This window comes from Puma concolor, chromosome C1 (assembly GCF_028749965.1).
Source record: "Puma concolor isolate L17-30 chromosome C1, mPumCon1.1.hap2, whole genome shotgun sequence".
NCBI lineage: Eukaryota > Metazoa > Chordata > Mammalia > Carnivora > Felidae > Puma > Puma concolor.
Genome location: NC_141674.1, coordinates 99,409,711 through 99,435,463, shown reverse-complemented (window position 1 = coordinate 99,435,463; position 25,753 = coordinate 99,409,711). Strand labels below are relative to the sequence as shown.

Sequence of the window (25,753 nt, the reverse complement as noted above, 5' to 3'; positions counted from 1 at the left end):
AGCTCAGAATGGTTCATGAACCCAAAAGTAAAATTAAAACTATAAAATGTTTAGAAAAGGAATTAGGAGAAAACGTCAGGATATAGGGCTAGACAAAGAGTTCTTAGACTTAACACCAAAGGCACAATCCATAAATGGAGAAACCGATAAATTGGACTTCATCAAAATTGAAATGTTTTCTTCTGTGAAGGACCCTATTAAGAGGATAAAAAGATAAGCTACAGAGTGGGAGAAATGTTTGTAAACCACATCTCTGAAAAAGGACTAATATTAAAAGAGCTCTCAAAACTCAACAATCAAAAACAACCTGGTTAGTAAATAAGCCGAGACATGAATAAGGATTTCATGGAGAAAGACATATAGATGTCAAATAAGCACATGAAAAAAATGTTCAGCCTCATTAGACATTAGGGAAATGCAAATTAAAGCCATAACGAAATATCACTACACGTCTGTAAAAATGGCTAAAATTAAAAATAGTGACAACTCCAAATTCTGGCAAGGAGGTGGAAGAATGAGACAGCTCATCACTGCGCTGCTGGTGGGAATGTCATGTGGTACAGCTACTCAGGAAAACACTTCAGCAGTTTCTTTAAACATTAAGCATGCAGTTGCTATACCCAGAAACCACACTCCTGAGCATATATCCTAGAGTAATGAAAACCAACCTTCACAAAAAGCCTGTATGTTAATGTTTATAGCAACTTTATTCATTATAGCCCCAAACTTTAAACAACCCAGATGTCCTTCAATGGATGAATAATTGACCAACTGTAGTACTTCTATACCATGTAAATACTACTCAGCACATAAAAAAACAAATGACCTTTTGATATACATAAGCATCTGGATGAATCTCCAGAGAAATATGATGAGTTAAAGAAACTACTCCCAAAAGGCTACATACTATGTGATTGAACTTAGGTAACATTCTTCAAATGAAAAGGTTATAGAAATCTTTTTAGGGAGGGGATGAGTTTGGGAGAAAGAGGATGTGACTATAAAGGGATAACATGAGGGGTCCTTGTGGTTATGCAAATGTTCTGTATCTTGACTACATTAAAGCCAATGTCTAGTTTGTGATATTGCACTATCGTTTTGCAAGATGTTACTTTGGGGGAACCTGGCTAAAAGGTGCAAGGGATCTCTGTATCATTTCTTAGAACTGCACATTAATCTGTAATTACCTTTTTTAAAAAGTTTAAAGAAAGGGGTGTCTGGGTGGCTCAGTCGGTTGAGCATCCGGTTCTTTTTTTTTTTTTAATTTTTTTTAACATTTATTTATTTTTGAGAGAAAGAGACAGAGCACGAGGGGGGGAGGGACAAAGAGAGAGGGAGACACCGAATCGGAAGCAGGCTCCAGAGCCGGATGTGGGGCTAGAACTCACGAACCCGTGAGATCATGACCTGACCGAAGTCAGACATTCAACCGACTGAGCCACCCAGGCGTCCCTGAGCATCCGGTTCTTGATTGTGGCTCAAGTCATGATCTCACTGTTCATGAGATCGAGCCCCATGTGGGACTCTGTGCTGACAGCATGGAGTCTGCTTGGGATTCTCTCTCTCCCCCTTTCCCTGCCCCCTTCTGGCTCTCACTCTTTGTCTCAAAATAAATACATAAACATTTTTTTTTAATTTAAAGAAAAGTGACATTAATGTTTCATGATCTCTCTAGTATCTCCTTCACTGTTTCTATTTAAGCTCCCATTCACCAGATGGCAGGACATAGATCTCAGTCAGTTGAGGGTTTCCCTGCTTCCTTAAATCTGAGTTTCAGGAAGATTAACGTGATGCCAGTCCTGTGCTGGTGTCCAACCATCTGTCCACCTAGGACCCTGCTGCACCCTTTTCACTTTTGGGGCTGATGGTTCCATTCTGGTCCTCTACTGGTTCTTTTTCTCAGTGGGCTGTGGGAAAGCATCAGAAGCCGTCTTGGGTCTATTGGCCAGATACACCCGGTGGGCATTTCAACTCCACAAGCCCAGGGGCTGAAGGAACCCAGGGACCATGCTTGAGTATTGGGGATACAGGTCTCCTTCATTTTAAGGTCCCTCAGCTTTTTCAGGGATGAGAGGGAGGATTTAGATGAGGCATGGTTAAGTGACCACAAAGTGTGCCTTGTGATATCTTGTGTCCCCATCTGACTCCATGTTCGGTTGGTGGCAAGGGAAGGGCTCTGGGCCCATTGTCATGTGCCTGCGGCTGTCCAAATACTCCTTGCTTCCTTTTTGATTTTTCTTTCTCTCAGTTCAAACTTGATCTACCTCAAGGGCAGAGGAGGGTGTGAGACAGTGGATGTACTTCCAAATCCTGTATCTTAGGTCTGGTCCTCATATTTTTTCTCCTGGGTTCTCAGCATTCTGCTAAACCATCCTTCTCCTGGGGGTATGGCATGGAATCTCTTTGTTGCTGCTTGAATTGTCAGAGTAACAGGATGTATGGAGGACAATCTTCTTGTCGTTATGTCAGAATATTATCCCGTAACATATTGTACCATCTTTCTGCCCTTGGTCCCCTGACTGTCTGGCTTGTCTTTCCCTTCAGCTTGTGGCCCAGGTCCTGGAACATAAAGATATAGGCTTTGTGATGGTGGATGCCAAGAAAGAAGCCAAGCTTGCCAAGAAACTGGGTAAGTGGGACTTCTTTAGGCATACCAGGAAGAAACAAATGTGTCTTGCAAAAAAAAAAAAAAAAAAAAAAAAAAAAAAGTACAGTTTCATTTCTTCTTGCATGGTAACTGGACTATTTTTCAATGAATACAAAACAATTCTGCACACCTTAGTCTTGGGTTGGGGATGAGTTTCATGATTTCACATGAATCATCAAATATATCTTTGTATCACCATAGAAATTGACATCAAAGAAGTCAAACCTTTCTTTTCAGCTCCTAGAACAGGCTAAAAGCCTAGCCTCTTCATCTCACTGCCATGGTTATCTCTCTGGAAGAGAGCAAATCTCTTCTTCCATCATCTATTATTTCCTTATCTCTTGGCTGAAGCAGCCAACACAAGATAACGTTAATAGTAGTGACCCTGGGGTCCCAGTGGTTTCTAAATGCAAAGCTAAACCCCAGCTGGGCATTATCATTAAGGGCGACAGGGAGGATTTAGACGCAGCATGGTTAAGTGACCACACGGTGCGTGTTGTGATCTCTTGTGTCAATACGTCACGCTCAAGTTCAAGTACACTTTAAGATGCTCACACCCCTAATCCCAAGGAGAGACAATATGGGTAGCTCCTCTGGTTTCCCAACACCCACACACATGTACTGCCCATTTTGCCTTTTCTGCATGACCAGTGAAGAATGGCTATTTAAATATAGCAGGAGCTTATAAAACAGGACCTTTGAAGAAAGGTTAATTGGATTTGGGGTAGTAAACGCAGGGGGGAGAAAGATTAGTGGCTTCAGGTACACGAAGGTTCATTATCTTAGAGCATTACAAACAATTGTTCTCTATTTTATTTTCAAGAAGACCAGCTTTTTTCTTTTTTTTTTTAAGATTTAAATTTTATGAGATTGTATTTAGGTGAGACACAAAGAAGAACTCATGGTTATGAAACGATAGCAGATTATTAAGAATGTCTGGGGTATCTCTTTCCCTGGGGATAAATTAAGGAATATTTTCCCCCTTTGGTCGGGGGAACAGAGTATGTTAAACTGTTTCCCTAGTCAAAAACAATTTAATGACTTGTTTCTCTGCCCCCAGATTCTATTGATACCCTAGTCTTCTTTCCCATTGCTTTCATGGAAAGTTGAATTTGAGAGAATTTCCAGTAAATTTAATTAGGGGAAAATACTAGTATTCCAGTGATCTAAGAATTTAGGGTGGTGGGAGGCAAATGCTGGACAAGCTTTTATAAGAGTGGACCAGTGGGTATCCTCAAGTGGACAGAGCTTGAAAAAATCTAAGCAAACTTTTCTCTACATTCAGCCTGGAGGAATTGGAGCAGATTCTTTTGGACTGTTTGGCTCTCAGAGTTTACAGGACAGTGGTATTTTGTGAACCTGCTCTTTCTTCATCATCCTTCCTTCCGTTTGCCTGAGTTTGGTTTCCATCAGGCTATGCCTGAACTACTACAAAAGTCTCCTAACTGGTTTCACTCAGAGAAAACTCCAACATCAGGACACTGGCTGATGTTCCCAAGTTACCTGTTGTTGTTGGTCATTGCTGGCCTCAAGGATACTTGACACCTTGACCCTTTAGATTTACAAATGGTGCTCCAGAATGTGTCTGGGGTTTTTCAGATGTGCCCTGGGACACAGCAGGCAGTGGGCCAGCCTCCTCTTCTCTAGAGGCTCTACAGGAGAGTTCCTTTGGAGAAAGCATTCTCCAGCTAATAGAGAGTTTGAAAACAATTTGTCTAAGGAATTAAGGATGCCATGCAGTTAGACTAAATGCCAGCCTGGGTTATTTAGCATTCCTGGAGGGAAACATAGTTTTCCAGCGAACATTTGTTAAAGTGCATAGCATTACGCCAGCAGCAATGGAGGGCAGAGAAGAGGCAGAACTTTCCCTTGCAGCATTATCAGCTAACTGGGAAAAGATGTGCAAAATTCAGCCACGATATAAAAGCAAGCCGCTCATTCTGGCCACGGACATTTATGGGGTGCCTGATGTGTCCAGGCTCTGTGCAAGCTTCTGGGGACACCAAAGTGACAGTGGTCCTGCCTTTGGAGACCTTACTGTCCCAGTGAGTACCTGTAAATGAAGCTGAGAGAAGAGTAATGGTGGTGAGAGAGATTGGAGTGGCCTTCTTGGGAAAGATGAGTCCTAAGCCGAGATCCAAAGGAACTGACCAGGATGAGAGCAGGGTTGGAGGTCACTCCAAATTTGAGGAACCAGGAGAACATCTGTGTAAAGAACCACACTCTGTGGCTTTTCCTTTACACACTCTTTCACATCAGCATGAGGGCAAGAAGGAGGGAAGCACACAAAGAGAGCGGGTCTACCCAAGGGAGAATGTGAAGGGTAGGATTGGCACTAGGTCATGGAGGGACTGGAATGCCCGGCTAAAAGGAGTCAAGTGGGCACTGAAACATTTTATAGGGAGAATGAGGTTGGCAGCATATTTGGAAAATGAAAGCAGTGGTAGGGTAGAGAATAGATTTTTCTATCAAGTTAAAGTCCAGGTGGGGCCAGTGGTTCTTGACTATTTCAATTTAAATGTGTACTTAGGGTGTCCTTTACAGGGGTGGTTTCAAGGGGAACTGATCCTGAGGTTAATGCTAGCTCCATAGATCTTGAGCCAGACTTCAGCCCGGGGGATGATTTTTCTTGCATCAGGATGACCTTGTCTTGGGGACTCTTTGTTTCTTCCAGGTTTTGACGAAGAAGGAAGTCTGTATGTTCTTAAGGGCGATCGCACAATTGAGTTTGATGGCGAATTTGCAGCTGACGTCCTGGTGGAGTTTCTCCTGGACGTAAGCATTTATGCACAGTGGCCCTGCTTGGAGCTGTTTGGGTTCAACTACAGGGGGATGTAAAACCCCAAAGTAAAAACAGAGAAGCTGGATAATCTGTCCTGGTCTAAGACAGTTTCCTCATGCTTCACAAAAAACCTGGGAGTACCTACTTCACAGTGCTATTTTCTACTGGGAAGCTGGCCCTTAAGTTACCTTAGAAACTGTTTTATTAGTGACCAGAGTGTCACTAATCGGGATCGTGTAGGCAACACACTAGTTTACTTAGCAGTTATACACCAGGAGCCCCTGACGCCCCCTTGGCTTTGCTCCAGGGCTTCTGGAGAGAGTGGGAAAGAGAGATGGGTAATCACTTAGAGATAGAATAACAATCAGCTGAGGGTGGCAGGACTAATGAGCCCCCGATATCATACTCCCTCTCAGCCACAGAAGCACGACACTATAGATCCATATGCTCAGGCAGATAGAGGAACAGACATTATAAAAATGTTATCCATAAATAACCTCACACTTTCAATAATAGCTGTGAAGTCGAATGCTTTCAAACAGATACCTGTACAGGTAAACGACATCTACGCTGGTGATTTCCTATCTACCAGCTAGTGCACAGTGGCCTGTGGCCTTTTCCTCACGGCCTCAAAAACCCAGAAAGAGTGAGTCAAAAGAGAGTTGAAGGCCATCTCCTGCAAAAAAGCACCCAAGAGTCTCTCGGCTCTCTCATGGACCCATACCTACAAGCCCTAAAAATGTGAAGGAGGCAACAGAAAACTCTGGGTCAACCCAGCACTGGCCCATCTCTGTCAGCCAAGTGGAGGCTTTTAGATGCACGTAATGGAAACCAAATTCAGCTACCTAGAAGCACAAATGGAAGGGCAGAGAGAGGGCAGATTTTAGACTTATTGACAAATCACAGGTAGTCTGCTTTTCAGTGTTGGTTTTGTCCTCCAGCTGACTCTTCTCAGGTTGGTTACAAGAAAGCCAGTGGCAGGAGCTGATACTCACATCTCATTCATATGCAATGGGAGGTAAGAGCGGGGGGTGCTGGGAGGATCTAGCTTCCTTTGTTCTCTTTAAAAGAAAGGAGAACTTTCCCAAAGCTTTTAGCAAATCTACCCCGAGAGCCATTGGCCAGAATGGAGTCACAGACTATTCTAAACTCAATAGAGGAGGAGACAGAGAGAATTGCCCAGTCGACCTACTCCTGAGTTAAGTCCATTCCTCAGAAGGCGCTGCCGCTGTGCTCGCTGGGGATGCATGGGGTCCACAGCTTCCTGCCAAAGTAGCTTACATGTGTGCCTGATTTCCCCACTGAGGAAGGAACAGTTCTCTTTTTCGAACATATTTCATACACGTGTGTGTGTGTGGCATTCTAGCTAATTGAGGATCCCGTGGAGATCATCAACAGCAAACTGGAAGTCCAAGCCTTTGAACGCATTGAGGACCACATCAAGCTCATTGGCTTTTTCAAGAGTGAAGACTCGGAGTGTAAGTTGTCTGTCAGCCCCATCTGGGAGTCTAAAGCCTAGATTCCCAACCAGATATGTTACATGTCGCCCATAAAGAAGATGGGCTATCAGCATATCCTGTGCTGGGTGGGATGGAGGGAGAATCTTTTCTTGCACCCTCTGCCATGGGTGGGACCCATGTCCGAGAATTATGCAAAACAGGCAAGGATGCTGGAAGAGCATTAAGGTTGGGGCCATGTTCCCTGATCTTGAAGCGGGGAGGTGAGTGCTTTACAGAAGAGAGAAAAGTCTCCCTCCCCTTTTTCCACCTGGCCACCTACCAGTGGGACTCTCCCCTAAAATAAGTAAATAGCGGGCTCTCTCTCCCTGATGTTAGCCCCTCCTGTGGTCACCGGTTAGAGAGCTTCTCAGTCACTTGGACAGGATTAGAGGAAAATTTGAGTAGGCGGGGCTTTGCAGCTGCCACACAGTGTGGAAAATTGCTGGCCAACCCCACAGCTGACCACCAAGGCTCCCTGCAACAGCACAACTTCACCCTTGGGTATAATCCCTTTGAACGCTTTGTGGTCAGGTTTTGGGTGGGCACAGGAATGCCTCATAACGCTACCGCCACCCATACGGGGGTGAGAGGGTAGAGAGTGGGAATCAGGAAGAGGAGGGACCAGCAAGGCTACTACTGGAGTACCTCTTTCCAAAGAGCTTTGGCAGCATGACCCAATGAAGTAATCCTTTTCTTGAAGTCTCAGCCGTGGAGAGGAGAGTGATAGAAGGAGTGGGCATAACCATGGTAGCATTAGTGCGTGGGGGACATGCAAAGGAGGGCTGCTTATGATGTTTCTGGAAAGTCCAAAATATTTTGAAAATATTTTGAAAATCCTTTGCGGGGCGCCTGGGTGGCGCAGTCGGTTAAGCGTCCGACTTCAGCCAGGTCACGATCTCGCGCTCCGTGAGTTCGAGCCCCGCGTCAGGCTCTGGGCTGATGGCTCAGAGCCTGGAACCTGTTTCCGATTCTGTGTCTCCCTCTCTCTCTGCCCCTCCCCCGTTCATGCTCTGTCTCTCTCTGTCCCAAAAATAAATAAAAACATTGAAAAAAAAATTAAAAAAAAAATCCTTTGCAAAGCTGTTACCCGTCTGCCAGCTGGCATCCTTGGTCCTTTGCACCAACAACCCACCTATTTTCCCTCTCCCGTAACCAAATGTAACCATTTTTTCATGTGTTATATAAAAGCCTCTCCACTCGCCCTCCTTAGCAGCGTGCCTGCAGAAGGTGGCTAGCCAAAGAGGTTTGCCCAGCTGTCCTTTGGGTGATTTCACTTCGATTTTTCTGTTTCTTTTAGATGCTGACTACTGTGGGGGTGCTCTGCCTACTCCCGTCTTCTTTCTCTTTAATTTCCTTCTATTTCACTTTCTCCTTTTCTGTCCCCACCCCTCCATTTGTTTTGTCCTCTGTTTCTCTCTCCTCCATTAAGCTCAGGATAGCAGATAAGGAGGGAGGCCAGGCCCAGACTGGGATAAAGAGCACATCTTTCAGTTCCTATTCTCCCTACTAAACCAATTGACAAAAACAGCTTCCTTTAATAAACACATGTCATGGGCCAAGGCCTGTGCCAGGAGCTCCATACAGATGCCTTCATTTCTTTCTCATGACTAGCCTGTAGGGTGGTTACCGTATTATCCGCATTTTAATGATGAGGAAATGAAAGGAACAAAAAGGTTAAAGTAACTCACTGTCACACAGCTAGTAAATAAACTGTAGAGCCACGATGTCAGTCCTAGGAATCTGACTTTATAGCTGACACACTTAAACACTGTTTTGTACTTTCAAGACTTAACACACTTTTTTCACGCCATGGCACACACAAAACGTGGGAATGCTTATACAGCCCATAGGAGTAAACTGGAAAGGATTTGGACATAGTGGAAAAACAAAACATTCTTTTGCTTTCTTTATATACTACTACTGTTACCACTAATAATAATAATAATAATAATAATAATAATAATAATAATAATAATAAAAGAAGGTAAGAGAAAAGTTATCAAATATTGCATTGCATAAATCCTTCAAATAAAATATTTTTAGATTTTTGAGATAGATTTTGAAACAGCAACATGCTATTCCCGGTGAAGGGTTTAAATGATCTCTTCTGCTCTTGATGGTCACAGTTGATAAGAGACTTTGGATGGGGGCAAATGATAGGACAATGGTCATTGCTTTGTCTTTGATGGATGAGCGGTCTTTTCTCACCACTGAACAGAATTCAGGAAATCTAATCTCTAAACTATCCTTCCAAGGTGTGAGCGTTCTTTTAGCCCTCATGGCTATTACTTTCTTTTTCATCGATAAATGGAATATTCTTATGATAATCTGAATAGATTTCAAATTCAAAGCTTTCCATATTATATATTTGAAAATAATGATGAAGCATTTCCTTAGGAATACACAGATATTGCTCTCCTGGTCTTACCATTTTTTTCCCCTGAAGATTCAAATAATAAAATCACTAGTGAGACATTTCAATCTCCTTTGTAAGGCTGAATTTTTATCTGTAAATTGACACGGTTTGTCTTTAGGAATACCTGATACCAGACCAGGTTAATAATACTGATTATGATGATGATGAACACAGTAAAAAAGAGCAATCATACATTCATTCCATTGATGTTAGTAGAAAATACAAACATTAGAGTATATTAAATCAAAACCGAAAAAATGGACTATTTTACAGAGTGTCACAAACCAAAAAACATCACTGATGACGAACAAACGTGACTTTGGTCACAATCACAACACCTGAGAAGATCCAGTGAGGAAGTCAGGGGAGTGGCCTCTCCAAGGCTGTCTTAGCTGTGATGCTTTCTGACGTCTTCGGCAGAAGATAATTGTTCCAAAATGCAGGAAGTTTACAGAGGGGGCCATGACTTTCAGATATAATACTAACTACTGTAGAATTTTGAATGGTTGTGGAAAGCACATAGGAAGTTTATCACCACAAGAAAATGTATGTCTCTCAAGGCTGTTGTGACGCACCGGTTGCTACCACACACTGACTGAAAGCATCACGACGTTCTATCAGGCATCCACATCTCTCTGTTTCTTCTTGCCCTGCAAAAGAGGATGGAGTCCGTGGATGGGGAAGCTAGGAGTTGGTAAGGCACCAAGGGAAACAGTCCTGTATTTCTGCTGTAATTTGAGGGTGATTGGTCAGGGAACTTTAATGGCACCAAGAGCATTGGCTCTACAAATGATCCCAAGCCATCCTATAGAGCAAGAACGATGGAGGGACAATGGAGAATTGGAGGGGTTTCACACATAGTTAGACTGGAATGGTCTTGGGAGAAGAGGGTACTAAGTGATTTGGGACCAAATTAGAAAGGACCTGGAAGAACTGGGGGGCTACATCTACCAAGGAAGTTGGACATGAAGGTTCACATCTGGCTTTAACATGTAGCTATGGATGCTAGTGTTGAAAGAGCATGACGGGAACTCTCTGGGGGAAATTCAGCTGATGTTAAGAATTCCAAACTGGGGGAAATCTGGAGCTTGCGGGGGCGGGGGAGGGTGGTACAATACTCAGAACAGAAACCCTTGAGAGATGGGAAGAAAGGTGAGGAAATGCTAAGATAAGTGTGCAGTAAGCTGGAGGTTGAAGGCTGAATGTTGAGGAGCCTATTCCAGAAGGGGAAACTGGAGGGTCAGTCTGAAGGAGCCAGGATGGAGCTGGTCAGCATCAGAACAGGACGTGAGGGCAGGAATACCTGGGACCACATGAGGTGAGACCGAGCAGGCGGTTAGGCCAGGTTCCCTGCAAGACAGCTGCTGTTTGGGCAAGGTTAAAGGTTCAGCCACAGTTTGAAGCACCACCCTGGGGACTTGCCTTGCTCTATCTAACCTTCTTCATCTTAAAAGGGATATAAACTGGTTCCCTAGGGGAAGAAGGGAATTCTCTGGACACAGGTTTAGGCCATTCTTTCCATCAGGGTAGAAGTTAAGGAAGTGGGGAGAGATTCATCAGGGACAAGGGGGTCAGGGAAGGAGGATTCTGATGGAGCCCACTGCAGCTTTAGATACACATAAATGACTTTGGTATAGCTTAAACACTTCCATTCTCTCCCACCTTGTCTTTATGCATTCTCCAGACCTCCCACCCATCTTCTTTCCCTCCACCCCCTTCTCTACCCCAACTATCAGTCTATAGGATATATTTTCTGGCTACCCAGTTACTTTTATGGGGGTGGGTTTGTGTGAATGTGTATCAGTCTGTACAGGCATTCTTGTAAATTTTTCAACCCCCCCCCCCATCTGTGTTTATTGTGTTTACCTCTATTCTAGCAACCACATTGCACTGTGATTCTCTAAGGATCCATACCCTCTCTGGGTTGTGAGCCTTTGAGATCAGTGGCTTTGTCTTATATCTTGGTGTTTCCTGAGCCAGTATTATTCTTGAAATGTTTTTGATTGACTATTAGAAAAGTCTTCATGCTCCTAGAATCCTAGCCAAAGCCTATGCTTTAATGATTAAGAGACAGGGGATTCCACAAAATGGGAGAAAGCTAATCTTAAGAATGAATCATAGGATGACCACTTTTCAGGATTATAGACATTATGCAGAGCCACCACCACCATCATTACCATCACCATCACCTTCACCTCTAAGGCTGAAAGACCAGTGTATTTGCCAGGTAGCTATCCCGATGTAGTAAGGCACAGTATGACCATCCTCATGTGTCTCATGCCTCTCTTGACCAGTTTGGACTCACGTTTGGGACCAGAGTCAAGCATAGGCTTGATTAATTTTAAATCATCCTCCCAAGGGGTCAGAATAAAAACAAAAACTTAAAAAGAGGGAAAGAGAGGTGCCTGGGTGCCTCAGTCGGTTAAGCGTCCGACTTCAGCTCAGGTCATGATCTCACAGTCTGTGGGTTTGAGCCCCGCGTCAGGCTCTATGCTGACAGCTTGGAGCGTGGAGCCTGCTTTGGATTCTGTGTCTCCCTCTCTCACTGCCCTTCCCCTGTTCGCGCTCTCTCTCTCTCTTTCTCTCTCAAAAATAAAATAAAACATTAATGAGAGGGAAAGAAAAATGAGGATTTACCAAAAGGGGTATTCCTGCTAAGAAGTTTAAAGTACCTTCATGATGTCATCTTTAATTGAGGTTGCTTTACATACTAAGGTGGATTTTCTTCTTAGCACTCATTTATAGTAAGCTGCACTCTCTCTAGAGGGCACACTTACAACTAGTGGTGAGTTTGAGTGGAAGAACTTTTCCCTTGGGTTTAGAGTCTAATATTCTATTTTCCTCCCTCTCTGAGTTTCCTCCATTTTCTCCTTCCCATTTACCAATTCCCAAAAACACATAAAAATGTGGTAAAGGGTTCTTCTTTAGCTCAAGTGACTACCAGTCAATTCAAACTCCTTGGGGGGAAATTGTGGGTTTAAATAGTACTAAATCATTATCTATCTAAATAATATCTTCTGAATAATTATCCAGTCAGGATTAATTGGCCCCCCACTTTCTCGACATTATTTAAAGAGAGAAATGTCTGCAGTGTGCATCTTGAAAAGGTCTCTTTCTTTGATCTTTTTCCCTCTTAGATTACAAGGCTTTTGAAGAGGCAGCTGAACACTTCCAACCTTACATCAAATTTTTTGCTACGTTCGACAAAGGGGTAAGTACCTGTGAAACCCCGATTAAAATACTTTTGTAGGCACGTAGGATTAAAATTTGAACTTTACAGTACTGTTTTCTTCTTTTGGAAACATTAACCATCCTCCATCCATTAATACTTTCTCCAGAAGTGCTAGATATATGGCAGGACATCACTTTTGAATGGGAGAGGGGTACAAAGATGATAAATCCAGAGGATCGAAGAGTATTTCTGAAAACAGTCCATGAAAAGTGATGGACCACTCTTTGCCACCTCGATCACTAAGAGTGGGAGATGCATCAGCAGAGTGTGCCAGGACACCGGTCACTGCTTCCTTGTTTTTAGAGCGATTCTCCCCCTTCCCAGGGTTGCATGCTCCCCGCTCTGTTGAGTTAGGATGGGATGGAATGGGGAGGACAACTGGTCATTTGGAGCCTTGCGCACTTCAGTAAGTTGCCTACATCTCCAAGAGAAGTCCTTGATGTACTTGTCTATAATCCAGTTCTTTCTTTTCTGGATGTGGCAAGTGCTTTCATAAGCCAAAGAACGGCCTATGTGAGGGACTTCGAATCAATGGGTAGTTTATTTGGGGTCTACTGTGGTTGGAGTTCTGACTCCAATGGCTACTATTTATCAAGGGCTTTCCATATGTTGAGTACAACTTGCAATATTGCATTTGTGTGATCTCTAATCATTTCAACAACTTTGAAAGGTAAGAAGTCCCACGTCCCAGATGACAAAACAGAGTTAGAAAGATTCAGTAACAACCAAGGTCTCCAGTGAATTAATGGTAGTGCTGCGATCCCCGCCTATGCCCCAAACCCCTGCCCTTTCGTTGGTACCACACACTTAAGCAGAATACCCTGTACCTGCCCTTGAGATTCAGAGTGCATGCCCACACACCCACACTCACATAGCAGACACACATAACACAAAAACTCATGCGTAACACACATATAAAACACCCACCACACATATAACACATACAACAAACCCAACACACATACATAACACACCACACACATAAGCACACAACACACAAGACACATACAACACACACACTCACACAACACACAAATATAACACATACCTCCTCACACACACTTACACTCAAATCCACACCACACTTACCTAGCTATACTCAATACACACATTCACACTCACATCCACACCTCCACATATATGATTCTCTGTCTCTCTCAATCTCTCTCTCTCTCTCTCTCTCTCTCTCTCTCACACACACACACACACACCAACTAAAAACCCTAAATCACCATATTTACTAGAACAAATAAATCTAGGACATACTAAATCCTGATCACATTCAAGTAAAAGTTAGGCAGAGAGTGGCCTACTGAGGAATAAGGTAGTGGGGGAAGGGGTTCTGATGGACCTTTATACTATGAGAAGTTCAAGTATTCTGTGAAGAACAAGAGGAAGCCTGTAAGGAAGCCTGTAGGTGCTGAAGCAGGGAAGGAGTATGACAAAAATAGATCGTATTCAATCTTTGTATATGTGTATATTGAACCACCTCTATGGATAAAAATTCTGGATTAAAAAGGATCCAGAAGAGAGTCTATAATCTGAGTCTTGTAACCTAAACTTGAAGAAAATGTACCGTAACTGGTTGGATTAGAGTCCAAAGAGATCTTGGGCAAGAATGCCAAGAAGAAGAGTAACTATCACTTATTAAGTACTTTTTACATGCCAGGCTTTGTACTGAGAGCTTTACATAGCTGTTTTCGATTATCTCAACGTGCCTATAAAGGGAGGATTAATATTCTCAGTCAACACAGAATGAAACCAAGGCACCGAGAGATTAAGTGATTTGCTCATGGTCACATAGTGAGTTAGTAGTCAAGCCTGATATAACCTCAGCTCAGCCTGACTTCAAAGTCAATGCCATATACTACTTACTGCACATCAGAGAAAGAAACAATACATGTGAAGCACTTCGCTGGCGTCTGGCACATGGTAAACATTCAGTAAATGTTAGTCCTGCTGAGCATAAAAGGCAGCCATCTAAGCCCAGGAAAATGGAGGTTGGAAGATAATTTTAGAGAGAAGGGGACGTACAGGGAAGCCTAAACTGAATACATCATTGATGTTCATTTATGATAGGCCAGCAGTGACTGACGTGGCTCCTGGGTAAGAAATCATCTGAGGGAACAGAACCAGGCAGACGGGCTTGGCCAAGCAACAAAGCCTCAGTTCTGAGAAGGGTGGCCCAGGGTAGGCTGTGTTCAGGGTAGTGTTTGTTTTCAGACGTGCCTCCCAGCCTAACCATATGGCTTCGTGTCTGTGGCCCATGAAGAAGGTGAGGTCAGGCTATAATTAAAAACTCAGAAACCTCTTCACTCAAAACTCTGTAAGACACTGAATCATAAGTGTCCCCGTTCACATAGCCTTGTTGGATTTTATAACATTTAAAAAGAGAAAGACACCCTGTCTTCCTCTACATGGGACACAGAAAAGCAGTCACACTTAGAGGACTCAGTGTCACTTGGGGCTTGAAAATTGCACCCATCAGTTGGGAGACAGAGCCCAAGACAAGAAGAAGATGGTGAAGTCCAGAAGGCTTGGCTGCTCCCAGCAGCTGCCTCAATGGTGTACAGCACGGGGCGCTAGTGAAGAAGAGGGAGCTGGAAGAACCTTTTGTTGAGACAGCATGGCAGCCCAGAGGGACACACTAGAGCGGAGGTGCTTTGTAGAGGTGTGAAGTCAGGAGAGTCCAGGGGCAAGGAGGCACTCATATAGTCTCGAAGACGAAAAGCCAACTGGCAGAGGTCGAGATGACAAGAGGACTTGGCCACTATTGAGGTGAGGGAGAGAAAGCCAAGAGAAGACTCAAAAATAAGATTGCAAGTCTCTGTTTCGAGACAGCAAAGACTTTGAAGCTACTGAAAACATTAGGGAATCTAGGAAGAAGAATCTACCGAGCAATGTAAGGATGGGGTTGATGAGTTCTCTTTCTGCAAGCAGGGAAGACGTATAACTAGAGATGGCTTTCATTTATTTATTCATTTTCTCATTCAGAGAATATTTATTGAGTGCCTTTTATGTGCCAGAAGCTCTTCTAGATGCCAGGAACACAACATCGAGCAAAACAGATTCCTGTCCCTGTAGAATTTAGAGTTAATGTGGCAGGGGAGGAGGTGAGGTGAAGATGGGAAGACAGAAAGTAAATAAACAAACCAATAAATACGTTATATTAAATATATGAGTAAGAGAACCATAAAGACACTGAGATGTCAGGGCTGCTGATGTAGATTTGGGAGTTAGTTGTTTCCAACCGCTGTCCATATTGGTATCCCCCAAGGAGCTTTTAAAATCATGGATTCCTGAGCCTACATCTAGAAGTTGGTGTTTTTTTATGGTTGTGCCCAGGCCCAGGAATGTGTGTTTTCAGAGAGCTCCCTGGGGAGTTTTACCTGGCCCACAGGTTTGGGACCAGTACTGATTGATCTACGCATCCTGATCCTAAACCAAGCCACAACATCTCTGGAGCAAATGGAGCAAGAGAATCTAAGAGCTAAGGATGGCAGGCTTACTCTCCAAGATACCACTGCAAGAGTGGAAGAAAGGGCTTCTCAGGGATACAGAGCGGGGCACTCTGTGGTGGTGGTGGCGGGGATATGGTGACTATCTGGAAAATTTTGTTCGGGTTTCCCAGGACTGAAACTTAAGAACATCACAATCCAACTTTACGTTCATGATCTTAACATCGCAAAGCCAGACACTGGCGCTCACGGACCAGACACACACACACACACACACACACACTGCCTGGATTTAAATTCAGGCTCTATCCCCCTCCACATATGTGATCTTGACAAACTGCATACACAGATTGTGCCTCTGGCTCATTATCTGTAAAATAAGTATAATGATGGTTCTCACCTCAGCAATCCAAGTGAGGATTCATAAAGGACTCAACAGAAAGCACCTTGCACGAGTGCCCGACACACAGTGAGCACCCCTGGTGTTTGCTACTATTACTGTTTTCCTGCGTCCTGTCAATTCCCACTTCCTATAAGCACAGTTCCCTGGTTCCTAACATATGTAGTAAGTGAAGTCAGAAACCCAGAATCCAGTGTCATTTTAAGCCCATTCTCTGATGGGCCCAGCTTTGTAAACAACAGTTTGAAAACCCAGACACTGGTTGTGTGGTTGCTGGTTCCCTCCTGCACTCCCCACCCCATCATCCACACCACCCCCGGCCCCGTACAAGAAGGGGGGATCAGTAAGAAAAAACTCCACACTTCCCTGTCCCTCAAAATCAACATGACCATAAATCTCTTTTGACTGACTGTAGTTCCTAAGAAATGTCTTTTGGAATATAGTGACCTGGAATTAATAGCAATTGATGACAAAAGCCATAGGGACACCAGTGTTGGCTCAGAATGGCCCTCCTTGTATAACAGCTTATGTAATACCCAGTTCCTCCCCCTCCCCAATTAGTCACGGCTGCCCGGGGCCTCTGTACCATCGGTTACCGCCACAGGGCGTCAGCTCTTAGGCAATTCCTCTTTCGTTTCAAGGGAACCACTGTTCATCCCTGTGCTTTCTTGGACCACAGCTCTGAACTAGAAAAGAATGGCATTTGATTTTCTACAAAGCGTTGCACATTCCAGGCCTCTCAAATCATTTCACAAAAAGAGATTTGAGCTCAGCAGCTCTGCAGGCGAACACAGCAACCATTCTGCCCTGAGAGCAGACCGTGCGGCCACTTTAATCAAGAGCACCGATGTCTTCCGGGCTACAGGCTGGCTCCCCGAGCTTGTTATTTGGTAGAGGGTGAGCAGTTCACCCTGGCTTGCCGGGTACTAGCCCAGTGTTAACGCTAAGAGTCTGAAGTCTGGGAAAGCCCTCCACTCTGGACCAACCAGGATGGCTGGTCACCCTCTGGCTGGCAACAAAGCGGGCAGTTCCCAGAGCCTGAGAACCCATAGGACAAGCCCTGCACTGAGAGAGAACCCTAGGGCCAGTGCTTTCAGCCTAAATCGAAAGGAGGGGGTAGGGGCTGATTGAGGACGGATTAATGGGTTGACCACTGATTCTGAGTACTTGTATGCTCTAAATGGTTTCCATCAATTGCCTGTGCTATCAAAATTGGTTCAGTTAAATCCATGCATCCCAGAACACTGAGCTTGCTCTGTTGACATTTGCTTCTTCCCCCAGCCCTGGCAAATACAGTGGCGTGATGACGATTGTGCAATTAGACTTCACACTTTTTATTCCCACTGCTCCCTGCTCCTGCCTGGACCTCATCTGCCAGATAGGTTTTTTTCCTTCCTATCAGTCCTTCTCGAGTCAGTTGAGCTAAGCATCGGCGATGAGTTTCTACCATTTCAACATTTAAAAAATTTTTTTAACATTTATTCATTTTTTGATAGAGACAGAGCATGAGTGGGGGAGGGACAGAGAGAGAGGGAGACACAGAATCCGAAGCAAGCTCCAGGCTCTGAGCTGTCAGCACAGAGCCTGACCCAGGGCTCGAATTCATGGACTGCAAGATCATGACCTGAGCTGAAGTCGGACGCTTAACCGACTGAGCCACCCAGGCACCCCTCTACTACTTCAACATTTAAGTTAAAACTGTAAAGAACACTGTCATGTCTTTGCCAGAAAATTCTCACGCACTCCTTACAGATGGGCAACCCACTGCCACTCTAAACTGGCATTTAAGGAAACTATTGTCGTATTTCTGAATGTTACAGGTTGCAAAGAAATTATCCTTGAAGATGAATGAGGTTGACTTCTACGAGCCATTTATGGAAGAGCCCATTGCCATCCCAGACAAACCTTACACAGAAGAGGAGCTCGTGGAGTTTGTCAAGGAGCACCAAAGGTGCCCCAGATGGCATGCAGGGGATACGGGGTGGTGGTGGTGGTGGTGGTCGTGGTCTAGGGTCTGGGGAAGGGAGAAGAACCTCTTGGTCCTAACATTGTGGGCCTCCTGAGAACAACAACCTGGAGTTACTGCCCCAGTAGAACTGACGTCAGTAGTATGGCTTTGTTGGTCATTGATCAGTTGGGCAGGGATGTCGCTACCTTTTCTAAATATGGGTCTACACCTGCAAATGGGGTTAGACCACCTCCCCACAATCAGCAAATCCCCCCTAAGTCATAGTAAGATACAAGTCAAATTCCACAATAATGACAGAGTGATTTAGTGACAGCCAAATACCAAATACCATGCTAAGTGCTTATGGAAACTATTTATCTAACATTCAACATTATGGAGTAATTAGTATTATCCCAATTTTACAGATCAAGGAATTGGGCTACGAGTAGTTAAGTAGCTTAGCCATGGCTGAACATTTTATACACAGAACTTCTGGGAGAGGAATATTTGATACGACTTAGAGTCGCTGTAGCACAGATCGGCCAACTTTTCCCATAAAGGGCCAGAGAATAAATATTTCAGGCTCCACGGGCCAGATGGTTTCTGTTGTAATACTCAGCTCTACTGTTGTAGTGTGAAAGCAGCTGTAGACAGCATGTAAACGAATGGGTGTGGCTGTTTCCCAATAAAAGCTTATTTACAAATACAGGAGGCACTGGCTGGATTTGCCCGCCAGCTCTAGTTTGCTGACCCCTGCTCTTGAGGGAGGGACAATATTGAAACATGGAACATGGTGGTGGGTTCACCGCCTCACCACCCACCTTCTCCAACACGTGCCCACGTTGTTCATTGAACCTGGAGCATTATGATTGCATCACCTGGTCGTCCTGGTCCCCACAGGGAGGTGGTGTTTGGAGGAGCAAATATCAACATGTCCAGCACTATTTGCCAACATTCAGAAAGACATAAAACCATGAGCAAAATAGAGTTTTGCCTGTTCTTCCTAAACATCCCTAAAGAACTTTTGGGTGATGACCCAATGACAAGACAATGCAGTTCTGGGCTGGAAAAACCAAGACTTTTGTTTTCTCTCCCAGGTGTCCTCATTCTGGGCCTGTTCTGGGTTCTCAGGAGTGTCCTCTGTCAATGGGGAAGGAAATGGCTTCTTGCCCAGGGAATGAGCCCAGCCTGAGCCCTCTGACCCACTGTTTGTAATCCTTGGATCACATGGGTCTGTGAAAAGGCTGGGAGCTTCAGGCTCAGCTCTGTGTGTGACCAAACAGGGTAGAACAGCTCTGTCTCCTTAGGGGAGATTTCTAGAGCTCTTCACCCCCTTCATACCCTTGCAGATGAACCAGCATCTCATTGTACATTTCGCTGGGCTGAGGCTGCAGCGTCTGCCTTGGAAATCCCTCCTCAAAGAAGCTCACCTTTGTTTTTTTCAGACCCACCTTACGTCGCCTGCGCCCAGAAGATATGTTTGAAACATGGGTAAGAAAGTGGCAAACCCTTTCTGCCTTTTTAGACACGAGTATATTCCCCAAGAGGGGAGTCCCCAAACTTAAACCAAGTTTTATTGTGCTGGAATGGATGTCTGGAGGGTGGAGTATTTGAAACGTGGACAACATTTAAATTAAGTTAAATTAAAGCCCAGTTCTCCATGGACCCGGTTGAAGAGTCTTTGGTACCACCCACTAGGTAAGATTACTCCATCTCTGAGTTGGTTTCCCACAGTGACTACTGGCTTCTGTTGACTGGCAACCAGAGACCCAGGGTCATATAATGGAAGGAGCTCAGGCTGTGGGGGTCATAGAGACACAGGTTCAAATTCAGAATCTGCTACCTGGTAGGTCTGCATCCTGCATCAAGTTATGTTATCCTTCTGAGCTTTAGTTAGTTTCTGCTTCTCATATCAGGGCTTTTTGTTAGGGACGAGCAGTACGAAGAACCCAGAGCGTGGTAGGTGTTTGGCCGGTCAACGGTAGCCCTTTTCATAAATGTCAACTCAAGGTGCTGGAAAGCGCTAAGTCAGATTATTCCCTGGGTCTGTGCCATAGATGATGCGTCAGGTGGGTCAAAAGATAGATATTGAAAGATGGCCATGGAGGTGCACCTCCCCTCCTACCTCAGCTTTACACAAAATTCCCTAAACGATAACAACCAAAGTCTGTGGAGCATTTTTCAAAGCATGTATCCTCTTAAGCTGGATGTTTCAACAGTTCCAAAGAGTAATGTAGAACAGGTCATATTTAACGTCATTTTACATGGGGCAACTGGTGGTCATGTGGATTAAGTTAACTACTCAAGGATACAAAACTAATAAGCATTAGATCTTGGGACTTCAGTTTACATCATTTGGAGCCAAATCTCATGTTCTCTTTAGTAGAGTCCCCTAGAGGAAGCCATGTCCCCATAAGGCACCATTTTGTCAGGGGCTGTTGGGGGAGGAGAAAGGAATTAATATGGAGGCACTTATTTATTTATTTATTCTTTAATTCAGAGCCCAAAGTGACAGATGAACAGAACCATGGAGTAACTTAACACTTTGTGTTTTACTGCCTGGTAACTTATTTGTACATCTGAGGGCAGAGCAAACATTTCATGGGACACAGAAGAGCAAATAATCCCGTCTGGAGGAGCGGCCTATTTAAGAACAACCCAGTGCTTTGGCAACATATTTTCCTAACATTTAAACCTTTCAAGAATTTAACCTTAAAATTTTCTTTTTAATGTTTATTTATTTTTGAGAGAGAGACAGAGCATGAGCAGGGGAGGGGCAGAGGAAGAGAGGGAGACACAGAATCCAAAACAGGCTCCAGGCTCTGAGCTGTCAGCACAGAGCCCGATGCGGGGCTCGAACCCATGGAAGGACCGCGAGATCATGACCTGAGCTGAAGTCGCACACTTAACCGACTGAGCCCACCCAGGCGCCCCTCAAAAATTTAACCTTTAGGAGGTCTTGTGACAAGACTTAAAAATAACAAAAGTGTATAACAGTGCTTTAAAAATAATATTCCTTTAAAAACATTTTTACCTTTTACTTAAAATAATTTCAGACTTACAAAAAATAATGTAAAGAATTCCATGATCTGTTTACCAGATTCCCCGAATGTTAGCATTTTATCTCCTTTGCTTTATCTCACACTTCTGGACAGATACAGATATAGACTTTTTCCCCGCTGAGTTATTTGAGAGTAAGTAGCAGATACAACTCCCCTTACCTCTAAATACTTCAGACGTTTTCTAAAAACAACGAATTTCTCTCATAACCACAATATACTTACCAAAATCAGGAAATTAGTAAAATTCTATTTCATCTATGGACCTTATTCAAATTGACCAGTGTCTCACTAGTGCCCTGTATAGCATAAAATATATATATATATACATACATATTTTTTTTCCTGGCCCAGGATCTGATCTTGGATCTCACATTCATACTTTGTTGTTATGTTTCTCTAAGTTGTCTTTAATCCCAAATAGGCTCTTGATGTTTATCTTTCATGACACAAAGTACCATTTTATATTTTATTTTATTTTGTTTTATTTTTTATTTTATTTTATTTTATTTTATTTCGTTTTATTATTTATCTCATCTCATCTCATTTCATCTCATCTCATCTCATCTCATCTTATCTTTGAGAAAAAGCAAGAGAGTGCACATGAGCAGGGGAGGGGCAGAGGGAGAGAGAGAAAATCTTAAGCAGCTCCATGCTCAGCACAGACCCCAGCTCGGGGCTTGATCTCATGACACTGAGATCATGACCTGAGTTGAAATCAAGAGTCGGATGCTCAACCAACTGAGCCACCCAGGCACCCCACAAAGTACCATTTTATTTTATTCATTTTATTTTTTAATTATGATTTTTTTAAAAGTGTTTATTTATTTTTGAGAGAGAGACAGAGCGTGAACAGGGGAGGGGCAGAGAGAGAGGGAGATACAGAATCTGAAGCAGGCTCCACGCTCCAGGCTGTCGGCACAGAGCCCGACACGGGGCTCAAACTCACAACCATAAGATCATGACCTGAGCCGAACCTGGATGCTTAACCCACTGAGCCGCCCAGGGGCCCCCACAAAGTACCATTTTAAATTGAGAGTGATTCTCACTGTTCTATTGTGCTATGGCCTTTATTCTTAGTTCTTTTTATTTTCTTCATCCCTAAGAGATGCCCTGCCTTCAAGCCTTTTCTCACTGACACAGCATATCACACCCAAGACACCACGTGCTATGGCACAAGAGCCTGTGTCCTGCCCCTCCCCCTGACCACAAACACCCTGCCACCCCAAACCGCCCAGTAGAAATGCTCCTTCTCATTATGTCAGAGGCAGATGTTCAGAAAGACCCTTCCACTGTCTGGCTTCACTGGAAGTCATTCTCTGCTTCCTTTTCACTTAAGGAAAAAGGTACGTTACAGCCTTTTGCTATGATACAATAATGACAGTAGGTATTTTCTACATTATTATATATTCAGTTGTTTTCTAATCAGGAAAGGGCTGTGTATTAAACCTGCTAGAGGAAAGGGCAGCTAGACTGGTTTACTTCTTTCTTACACCCCATCATGGAAAACCCACATGACTTCCCCAGAGGCCATAACCAGACCTAACCAACCCAAGTCTCCATCTAGGGCGGGAAGCCAGGACAGACCCTTCCAGCATCATCTTTCCATCCTTAAAAAGGAGAAGTCAGAAGGATTTCTGGGGAGCCACCCTCCATGCACCTTCCCCGTCCACCTTTGCCCACCTAGAAGAGCTCTGCTCCAAAGAACAGCACCTCCATGGGCCACTTGGCTGCAGCAAATGAAACTACAGATGCTGGAGAAAGTGACCAGTTAATGAACTTGGAAGTCTTTAACTTCACCACCCACTTCCCTAGACATTACAAAATATTTAAATAAGATAGAAAAACTAAGTCAAGCTAGAGCACCTAGCGGCTTTTCTCTTTCCCCAGCTGTGCGGGTTTTTAAAGCAGCAAGCCATAAAAAACACAGAATTGAATATTACTAAAGAAATTGGTGGCCAGCAATACTTGCTGTGTATAAATCGAATAGCTATTTGTTTATTTAGAATATTTAAAAAATATCAAGGTGGGGCAAGGTGGTCCAGACTGAGTGCTGACGTGTCCTTCCTCTTTGACACTTTATCTTCCAACCGGCTTGCCATGCTGGCAAGTGGTCAGAGTCCCGGGAAAAAGCCCACAGGGATGGGAGTCAACAGTTCCTTAGAAAATAATCCTCTGTCTGTGGCAGTAACAAAGTAGTACTTCTAAAAGGGGTGGGGGTGGGGCAGAAACTTCCAGATAAGCCCCTGGAGCATCCCATTGCACCAGGGAGTCTTCAGTTTTAAGTGCATGTTTTTTTCCTTTGCATCTCTCCACTCAATGAGAGTAACAAACCTTCAATAGAACCTGGAAGGAAACAGAGCAAAACAGGAACAGTGGTAATTAATTTATCTGGTTGGTGGGTAACTAGTTTCTTCTTGGAATTTAACATTTTGTAGATTTTTCAACAAGTGTTTAAGATTCTGATCACCATATTCTTTTTTTTTTTAAGTCAATGGGCATTAATAAGAACCTATTACATTGTGCTAAGCACAGGGGTTATAAAAATGAACATTGCTGTCATGTCCTTAGGAGTTCAAGGTTGAGCAAATGAAACAGTCTCAAAATGTATAAACCAGTCCAGTGTGTTGATGCTATGACAGATGGACATACAAAGTGAAAGAGAATTCAGAGTAAAGTATTCACCAAAGTAATTCTAGATCTCCAGTTCTTTGGGGGATCTGGGGCTCAGTCACTTTACATAAAGGCCCCTTATCAGCCTCCTTTAACTTAAGAGTCACTAATCTGAGTTTGAAACACCTACACACCCTGCAGGGGACAACAGATTCATGGAACCCATTCTACTGCTTTAGGTGATGTCAAGGAAGAAAACTTTCCTCTACCCTCTTATGTTCAGTATTGAAGGCCTGCAAATTAAACTGACAAAATACAGATTAGCATGAGCAAAAAACAGATTTAATGACCTAGATTATGCATGGAAGTTTACAAGGAAATGTGACTCAAGAAGGGGCTTAGCATCTTAATTGGAAATGGAAGAGGCAGGGGGCAGTTCTAGGAGAATAGGTGACCTGTTAGAAGGTTGAGGTAAAAGAGAACTTATGGAAAAACAAATGACTTTTTTGGAAAGAGAAATGGGCCCTTGGGGAATAGATGGGAGATTTGATAGTTTTGTGATAATATCTATCTGAGAAATTAGAGCTACTTTCGGGGAGCGGGTTGATGACAATTGAATTCTTGTGGGCGGCTCTGTTTTTAGGTAGGTAAAGGATTTCAGGAATTCATATGCCTTCGGCTCAAAGTAATTTTTATGCCACAGTGGCTTATTCTGGACCTCCTTCAGTGAGAAAGTACAAGCATGTGGGGCCACACAGAACTGACTGGAATCCCAGCCATGTCCATGCTAGTTCTGTGGCTTTAGGTAAGTCACTTCAATTCTTTAAGCACTGAACAGGAATAAGACTTTCATTTGCGATTTCGAAATAATGTACTTACAAAGTACTGATACAAAAAATGGCAAGTGGCAGATACTATTGTGGCCGTTTTAACCATTGTTATTTCAAGGCATAATCCCTTCCCTGCGAGAGCTTGCCATCCGGTTGAGAAGGGAATATTGGTGCTATTAAAAAGATAGTTTCCAAGGCAATATGATCCAAAGACCAAATGGGTGATCTGGAGCGAAGGCTGTGGGGTTCGGAGAAAGCCCCTGGGTGGTCTCAGATGTGTGGGTGGCCATCTTGGTCCTTCCTCACTCATGCATGTTGGGTTCTCACTGAGCAACCCAGATTTCTAGGCTTGCCCGTGGATTCTCGCTCTGTGAGTTTATTACTGAAAATATCTGGCAGCCGGCATGCACCCGCTTCTTTGCAAGTGTTAAGCACAGGGCTGTGTGCTGAATCTTTGAGCCCCATCAGTCCGCCATCCAGGCACCATCTTAGGCCTGGGGAGTGACAGGCATATTATGAGCAGACTCTTAGCAAACAAATGTAGATTCTTAATTCCAAAACCAATTTCCAAATGCATTCCAGAAGCACACACAGAAATGAAGCCTGCTCCACAGAGTTAATACTGCTCACTTCCAGCTGATGGCAGGAGACAAGAGACACAGGATCGCCTAATGAGAACTGATCAGGATATTCTCTTTGGCGATAATAGCAAATGTAAAACAGTCAAACCTCAGACTCCCCTTCTGGTTGCTGTCGGATTTGTGTAATAAACTTGCACACAGACGCGTGCACACACGTATATATCCGTACAATTCAATTCCCCAGGGCATCTGACCAAGCCCAGGCCCACTCTCTTGTTTTTAACAATA

The 25,753-nt window shown here is 43.8% G+C and overlaps 1 protein-coding gene across 1 annotated transcript in view; it reads left to right on the top strand.

Moving 5' to 3' along the window:
* The window catches only part of CASQ2 (calsequestrin 2), a 64,019-nt gene that overhangs the window by 21,096 nt on the left and 17,170 nt on the right, over nt 1-25,753 (top strand). Inside the window, exons 2-7 of the mRNA XM_025934781.2 lie at nt 2,545-2,629; nt 5,322-5,422; nt 6,796-6,907; nt 12,482-12,555; nt 18,255-18,385; nt 19,828-19,873. Coding sequence (XP_025790566.1) covers nt 2,545-2,629; nt 5,322-5,422; nt 6,796-6,907; nt 12,482-12,555; nt 18,255-18,385; nt 19,828-19,873 — 549 coding nt within the window. The remainder of the gene's footprint in view (nt 1-2,544; nt 2,630-5,321; nt 5,423-6,795; nt 6,908-12,481; nt 12,556-18,254; nt 18,386-19,827; nt 19,874-25,753) is intronic.